The following is an 8986-nucleotide window of genomic DNA, read 5'->3' as shown; positions in this document are numbered from 1 at the left end:
TCCTGTGGGTCCTGGGCAGCCTGATCTAGTGGGTGGCAACCAGTCCATGGACCTGAGCGTGACATTCCCATCTGTTCGCTTTTCAACCATTTTTTAAACAATACAGAAGACAGTCTAGCATTCTAGAGCTTGAGCTTGTCTATTATAGATGGGGTTTACAATTGGACACTAACTGTGATTAGTATTTGCACTGCCTCTTCACAGAAAACTATTATGCCATTGTCTGCTAAACTGATTTGCTGAATTACAGCTTTCAAGTGGGTAAAAACTATTTCAGTTAAGACAATCAACTTAGGATTTAATACTATCAACAATTCATACACAGTGGTAACTACTTTTTTTTTTTTTTTTTTAAAGAAAGTAGTATACTTCATAAAATATCCTCTTTCACACCTACCATTAAGTATGTAAACATTTTCTGGAGTTCTAATAGAGTGGTCTTGTGTTTCATATCTTCTGAATACTGAAAGAAAGTGACAAAAGAAGCCTTTATCTTTTTGCTTATAACTTCCCAAAGTAGCCCTTAAGATGATGAATAAATAATATTTTAAATTAATAAAAAGCAAACAAACAACAAAACAAACTAGCCCACCTCTACTGTGATCAAAAAAATAATAGTGCGTATGAACACTGTACATTATTTTACACCTATATATAGCAGTTCCTGCATATTTTTTGGCATGACAACATTAGCAGTGTGTCAAAAGGTAACTCAATTTTCTAAAAATTTACTTCAATTGCCAGCTTTTTGAATTTATTAGAAAAGACTACGGTGATTTTTGATTTTTTTTCTTCCCAATTCATTGATGCGGATGGGAGTTCTAATCAATTCTCTATGGAGTACCTTTCACTTGCAGACCACTAGCTTCCTTTTTTAGTTTACTTCATATTTTTATATATAAATGCCTAGTAATAGATGAAGTTAAGTTACAACGAACAGTAAGTTAATGATAATGAAAAATGATGGGTTCACCACCAATTTGGGTCTTTCACAAATTATACATACCCTGTTTTTTGTTAGGGACCAAATGAAACTTTGTCAAAAAAAAGTAACTACAACTAGTACCACATTTCCAGAGTGCGTAATAATTTATGAAACTTGCAATACTTTTGGTAGCACAGCAAGCATGCTAAGGGGTTTTAAAAATATTTAAAAATGACATTTATGTTGAGAAATTAAGATAAGAAGCAACACACAACTCACATAAAAACAAACACAGTTGTTGACAGCAACAGAAACATGAGTTTGAGTGTATGCTTTCTTATAATGCCACCTTAAGAATACAGTGCATTACAAATACATATTTTTTAGAATCTCTTCACCTTAGACATCAGCAAAAGAATCCAACCAAAAGATAAACAAAAGTGTTGAAGAGATATTTGTTTGCAAGCAATAAGTCATAAATCTATACTTTATCAGCCTTTGCATTGATATTACATTTCAACTTCTAACACAATCCAAATATGGAATGTAAGATCCCAACCATACCTTTGCAGTAAAGATTGCTTGTCTGGCTTCTGGTATCATATATAGTTGCTGAATAGTTGATGCCAAGTAACAGGTTGCTCCCAGGTTAGTCAGACCCACAAATCGACATTCAGCTCGAACATCATCATGAGGCCAATAATCCCACTTGTAAGGTGCATGGGAAGCTGAAAAGTATGAATTACAGATGCACAAAAAATATTCAAAGTTAACTTCCAAAGATAGTAATTAAAAACTTTATGCTTACGTTAATAAAATACATTCAGTTTCTACATTCTGCATTATCAAATATGAGTCAGACTGCATCTTAAGAAAATGCATTACGGATATACATCAGGAATGTAATTTTACTATTTCAGTACATGAGCCAGCATGAAGCATCTAGAAAGGTGAGAGACCACCAAGAAGTTAGATGTAAGACTCTGAAAGGCAGCTCTATATGTTTAATTGCTAATCACTGGGTAACAAGAAGTGTAGCAGCACACAGACTATATTTTACTTGCAAGTGATTTGGTACTTTTACATGAGTCTGCTGTTTTCTCCAAAAAGAGAATGCAGCAAGTGTGAGCTCTTACAGTTGTTCTAGGGTAGTATTACATGAAGTAATGGTCTTCTAGTCTCTGACTTTAAAATAACAGTCATTAAAAATCGTGATGCTTTCATCATCAAGAGCATCCATACATTCTAAATAGTAGTTACTATACATTTTTATAAGAAAGCTGTTTTCATACTTGATTCTGGATATTTTTTTTAAAGTTATCATTATTTATACCTCTTGCTGTGTAACAACTTCAAGGCAAGGCTGTTACCCACACAATAATCTAGAATTCTTTCTCCTGACCACTGACAACAAACAGGAGATATGAAAAATGATGCCTAGGCTCTTTCCTTAGCTTTTCATTAAATGCACTGCATTGATAATAAGTGCTGCTGTTAAGAGAATCATGCAAAAACTTTAACTAAAATGGAAGCAAACCAGCTCCTCAGCCAACCATAGCACATGCTATGTTTTAAGGAACAGCAGGATTTTGAGTTGAGGGACATAGTTTAGTGAGTACTATTGGTAATAGGTAGATGATCTTACAGGTCCCTTCCAGCCTAAGCCATTCTATGGTTCTATGAGAATGCTGTTCTGAAACCTGCTTCTCTTCTGAAAATAAAGATCTTGCTTCATGTGGGGTTAGTAAAATGCAGATATATATTTTGCTCCCTATGTTTGGGTACGGAAACAATGTTTTGTTTTCTTTCAGTGTGACTAGACAGTACATGTGAATGGGTAGTAGAAATAAATTTGTGTCTATGGGAATGACTGATGAGTCTGCGTTGTACATTACCAATTCCCATTATGTTGTCAGTGTTGCTGGTTTAGGCAGTGTATGCATTGTGAGAAAAAAAGCATATCACAGAATCACAGAATCACCAAGGTTGGAAAAGAACTTCAAGATCATCCAGTCCCAGCCCCCCCTGCTACGTGCAGGGACACCTCCCTCTACAACAGGTTGCTCGCAACCCCATCCAGCCTGGCCTTGAATGCTTCCAGGGAGGGAGTATTCAAAACCTCAGTGGGCAACCTGTGCCAGTGTTTCACCACCCTCACAAGACGGTAAAGAATTTCTTCCTAATATCTAGTTTAAATCTACCCTTTTCAAGTTTAAAACCACTTCCCCTTGTCCTGTTGCTACCTGCCCTAATAAAAAGTCCCTCCCCAGCTTTCCGGTAGGGCCCCTTCAGGTACTGGAAGGCTGCTATAAGGTCCCCCTAGAGCCTCCTCTTCTCCAGGCTGAAGCGCCCCAGCTGGGAGGTGCTCCAGCCCTCTGATTATCTTTGTGGCCCTTCTCTGGACCCACTCCAACAACTCCATGTCCTTCTTGTGTTGGGGGCTCCGTAACAGGGCACAGTACTTCAGATGGGGTCTCATGAGAGCAGAGTAGAGAGGCAGAACCACCTCCCTTGACCTGCTGGTCTCATTTCTCTTGACACAGCCCAGGATGCAGTTGGCCTTCTGGGCTGCAGGTACACGTTGCTGGCTCATGCTGAATCTCTCATCAACTGACACTCCCAAATCCTCCTCAGGGCTGCTCCCAAGCCATTCTCTGCCCAACCTGTATCTGTGCTTGGGATTGCCCTGACCCAGGTGCAGGACCTTGCACTTGGCCTTGCTGAACTTCATGAGGTTGGCACGAGCCCACCTCTCACGTCTGATTCATCAAATCACATTTATAAGAGAAACCAGATGACTTCTTTATACTTGATGAGAACACCTGGACTATTGCATATGTATCTGACAAAGGGCTTTCAGGAATTTTAGAAGAAGTTTCTCACAAGAAATTATTTTGTCCCAGGGAACATAAACTAGATAACATTTAACAAGGTGCATTTTCAAAACTGCACTATATTGCAGCATTAAATTTTAAGCAATCTCTAAGAGCATCCTAGCTTCAGTTGGTTACAGTATGACGAAAAAAGCTGCAGAATAGAAGGGACAACAACTGATCAGACCACATGGTGACAAGCTGTAGGACTGAAAATTTCTCCACTGAACAGCAAAACGAAAATGTTATAACCAACAACAGGATGGAAATTAGGAGAAGCATTAAGGAAGATCTTACTAAGTAGCTAAGTGAAAATAACTAGGTGAAAATAACAACTGTAATAATCATTACAGAAAAGTTTAGTTGCTAGAAATTACTGGAATCTGGGTTGTAAAAAATATATCTCCAAAAAAATGATTGACTGCAAGAAATTGACAAGTTCAGCAGCAGCAGATATACTTCCAGCTACCAGAAATAATGGGTAATTTGACAAATCATACTCTCCATAGTTTTTCCCCTAAATATAGACATATTGGAGGTTTCTGAGAAGGCTTCAGGCATACGAGTACAGGACACAGCACATTCTCAACATCAGATTTCCCTTTAGCTTTCTGAACTGTAAGGCACTGAAATCAATTCCACAGATAATAATAAATAAAAAATCCTCAGTTTACTGAAATTTAAGCTGGGCATATGAAAGAAACTCTATCAAGCTAGAAACGTATAATAAAAATTTGCAAGTAAAAACCAAAATATTATCTAAATTCAGATTTTTGTTATTTGCTTATTATGCACAGAAACTGAGTTTTTAAAACATAGGAAGCAGGAAAGCTAAGAGGAGTAACAAAACTGTATTAACACTGTACGCAGACATCTGAGTGCAGATGAAATTCAACTGTAAAGATATGAGGGACTCCAAAAATATGACAGTGCTGTTAATAGTCAATCCATTTGCTGTATCTTGGTCAGTGTGTTTATGAATTTTGGTTCAGGTATAGATTTTATTTCTTCACGATAAGAAGGCAAGACAAATGAATGTCCAGCAGAAGACAGTGAAGCATGTGAAACCCACTCCAGCAATGCTACCTATCTATTTGTACCATTTAAGAGGACTGCATCCTTTAATTAACCAGAATTTAGGAACGGATGATAAAAAAATTATACATGTGAGTAAATCCACTCTTTTGTTAAGCAAACAAAAGATGCCTATGTCTGTTAAATGACACTACTGCAAGTAATGATGGGTAACTAGTAGCACTACAAAGGGAAATTTTAAAAGAAGTGTTAGTGGCAGCAATGTCTTACTTTATTACTACTTTTGGAAAGTACAGATATCTAGATTAACCTAAAAAAAAACACAAAAAACAAACAACAATGCAGTGTTGCCTTTAAATTTCCTTGTTTCCACCTAAGCATTCTCAACAAGCTATTATTCTTAGTCATTACACAAAGACGCTTATGTACTTCAGGAGAAAACAAACTCCATGATCACAGTACTTTTCACAGTGTTGGCTCACCATCACGAACGTGCAGAGTCTCCAGAATAGGAGTTCATATAACAAGTACAGTCCCATTTTCTTCAAAGTACTTGATAAATTCAGAAATTGAAAACCAAACCAAACAGAAAATGCAAAAGAGCAGCCTTCCCACAAAATACTCAAAAACTATGTATGTATGAAGGTTCTTACACTGCATATGTTGTGCCATAACCCAGTTGTGGAGTAGCCTGTAGTTTTCAACGGACCCCTTTACCATTTCTACCAACAAGTCATATGCAGCAGCCCTTGAAGAATGTGACTTGCATTTTGGCTGTTGTCTATCTTTTAAACTTGGCAGCAAGAACAAAAGATTGAAGATGTCTCTCAGAAACTCCTGTAAAACAATTCAGTCAGCAGACTTAGTAGTGTGGATACAATCTTAAAAAGATAGCCATTACCAACATTCTAGAAATTTCTGTAGACTTTCTGGACTCTATCACATACAGAAATTCTGACAAGTTCTGAATTGCAAATTAGAACAATTTTCTTTGCATCACATAAATTTCTTTATATTACATAACATACTTACAATACAGCCTAAAGAGAAACATTTCCACTGGAAAAGATTGATAGAATATGTTTATTTCATGACTGATAAGTCAGTTTGACAAACTGCATACACGCATTTTCAGTACCTTTTAAGATTAGTTTGTTGTAGACAGCATATAAACTTACTTGCTCTGCTAGTTTGAGTTTTATGAACCACTAATTAACCATAAAACAAGCACTGAATTCTACAAAATATGTACTGCAAGCTTATTTTTGCATTCTTACTTACCTGGAATTTTAACTAACTAACTAAATAAATTTGATCACAACTTAGTCTACTGGCAACGCCAAATTGTTTTAGATAATTGTTTTAGATATGCTGTTGACACTCATCCATTCTTAAAAGCAAATTTTTGGCCTTCCTATGATATATTACACACAAGCAATGTTTTTTAAGACTCTGTACAGCATACTCCTCTCAACTAGGCTTCCATTCTATATTCTTCTCATACTCTTCACACATCCAATCTACATAAATCTCATCTTTGCCCACCTCTTCTATTTAGTTTCTACATAATCCTCCCTTTCAAATTTCAAGTTCTATGAACTAAATTTAATGCTCTAATTTGTAACCTCTCCATTTTTGGAACACACTAATTCTAAGAGCAACACATAGTAGTCTTTTAAAGCTTTAACAACTTCCAGACAGTAATAGCACTTTTGGAATCATTTTATGATAAGTAAATAGACAAGGCACGCCATGTAATGTAGTGTAACAGGCTGTTCTGCTGGTGACAGCTCACTAAAGGTCTTATCACAAACACAGTATAGTCTACAGAAAAACATGTCAGTTGAAGTCAGCTTTTACAGCTGGCCTTACGTGCAAGTATCTGTTTATCCAAGGGACTTGGCAAAGTCACTTCAAAATTCAGACAACAATTTCTCTTCACCAATAGCGTGGCCCCACAATACAAAGCAGGAAGTTTAACAGCTTCCACTGCCTGACCACTCTCCTACCTTACAGTGACAGGCAGAATGTAGCATTCCTGTAACAGACGTTTGCCACTAAATATAGAGCTTCAAAACTATTTTTAGATCAGAACTACCTCAGGATACAGTTAAAAAGCAGCTGTTAAAGATTTTTAAGATAGTTAATATCGAAAATCACTAAGATAAAAACTCTATCCTGAAATGAAATATATTTAGAAAGGGAAGAGAGTAAATGTTCTACATATAAATAAAAGAACGAGAGATATGTATGTTCTGATCAGTTATCCCCAAGGCTAGAAATATGACATCTTCAAATAAAAAGCCCTGCAACCAAGATAGAGAGAAAAAAAGGTGACATTAAGAAAGTGCAGTAAGATAATGCTATCTTGAAGTCTTCACAGTTCGTCACTGTTTTTTTCTTACCTGCCCTTCACGAGAAAACTTAAAGGGTGGCTTGTGCTTAATAACACTTGTAGCAAGACGAAGCAGTCCTGTAAGTCCATCATCTTCTATACTGCCATCTTGATGGTCAAGAATTTCTCTGCTATACACATACAAATATAAAAGAAATGTTAAAACTCTGTTTCTTTCACTAACATTACGTATAATACAATTTATAAAAGAAACTACTGCAGCCAAACCATACCTCCGAATGCAGTCAGCAAGATGTCTTGCTAGGGCATCTAGATCAAGCAGCGTGGTCTGATTAAAAAATAAACAAAATGGAATTTAAAGGGAAGAGAATTATGTACTTTAAGAGTTATAACTTGCAAGCTCAGTCTGAAACTATGATTATGCTTTTGGATAAAAATGTGTTAATGCACACAGAATATCAGGACCAGTGAAAACTCATCTTGCCTTCCTTCCCAGAATACAGTCAGAGCACTGAGAATAAATTAGAGATTTATGCAGTACCAGCAGCTAGCAAAAACAACTGCAGAAGGTGCCTAAAAAAATAACTTCAACCCTTGTTGAAGTTTCAAAAGATATGAATAGCTTTCCTGACCTTAACAGCTAAATGGCTGTTAACTAAAATTTTTTCTCTTGTATTTCTGCCTCTCTAGACTGTACTGAAATTATCAACAACCAATCTCTCCTAAGTAATTACCATATTCACTGTGTCTCTGATTCACACAGTTCACATTCCTTATGTATTATACCCAATCCCCTCTTCTCAACTCTGCAACGCGTGTACCTTGCAGCTTCCTTTGGTCAAGAGCTGCTAAATATACATCAGAAAGTAGAGAAGGGAATGACCCAAGAGCTGTTCCTCAAAATTCACCATATCTTCAGTAAAAACATCTAACACTCATGTAAAAGTAATCTAAATACCCAAATTAAAAAAAGCAAACATTTTTATGACTGCAAAGCAAAACCTACCTGACTTGCATCTTTGACATGTATGTTATCGATCAGTTTGCACAGCAGCCAAAAATATTCCTTACAACCTGGTCGTAGCACTGGTTCTTCTTCATAGTCTTCAATCTGTGAAAAAAAAAAAAAAAAAAAAATAGCTTTTCAAGAATCTATTACCAACTGCTAGTATTAACTTTGTCCTCATATTTCACTACCATACAAGGCCAAGGAGAGACTACCCCTCTAATGAAGTAGAAAAGAGGCCACAATGGACCTCTCATTGTGGATACTGAACAAGATCTTTGTCTCAGTCTTCACTGGCATTCAGGCTTCCCCTGCCTCTCAAGTCCTTAAACCTCTATGTGGGAGCTGGGAAACCAAAAGATCTCCCACTTAAAGAAGAAAGCACGATCAAGACTGAATGTGACCGAGCCCGAGGCCCAATGACATGCATCACAGACTCCTGAAAGAACTGACTGATGTAGTAACCAAGTCACTCTCCAACATACTCAAAAAAAATTCACGGCTTTAAGAAGAAGTCTCTGCTGACAGGAATAAAAACTTCTTTTCAAGTTTTAATAGAGAGAGAAAGGAAGATCTGGAGAACTGTAAGATGGTGAGCCTTATGTGTGCATATGGCAAGATTGTGGAACACATCCTCCTGGAAGCCTTATTAAGATACATGTGAGACAAGAAGTTGATGCAAGACAGCCAGAATGGCTTCATCAAGGGCAAGTTTATGCGTGACCTGATCTGGTGGCCTTCTATGATGGAGTAATGGCATCAGTAGACAAAGCAGAATGAGGAAGAGCAAC

General features: G+C 36.9%; 1 protein-coding gene across 1 annotated transcript; it reads right to left on the bottom strand.

Moving 5' to 3' along the window:
• Positions 1–370: 370 nt before the first annotated feature.
• On the bottom strand, positions 371–8300 carry LOC122191455 (ubiquitin carboxyl-terminal hydrolase 34-like; the record flags this gene model as incomplete). The annotated part of the gene is made up of 6 exons (XM_042891720.1): positions 371–463; positions 1490–1653; positions 5487–5670; positions 7239–7359; positions 7462–7517; positions 8196–8300. Coding segments are annotated over 6 exons (723 nt in total), but the record flags the coding sequence as incomplete, so codon positions are not given.
• Between the last annotated feature and the right edge of the window lie 686 nt (positions 8301–8986).

This window comes from Lagopus leucura, unplaced genomic scaffold, assembly GCF_019238085.1.
Source record: "Lagopus leucura isolate 7727_CA_CO unplaced genomic scaffold, USGS_WTPT01 36989-0_obj-0_obj, whole genome shotgun sequence".
NCBI lineage: Eukaryota > Metazoa > Chordata > Aves > Galliformes > Phasianidae > Lagopus > Lagopus leucura.
The sequence above is the reverse complement of the archived record's forward strand: the minus strand, read 5'-3'. Positions and strand labels throughout refer to the sequence as shown.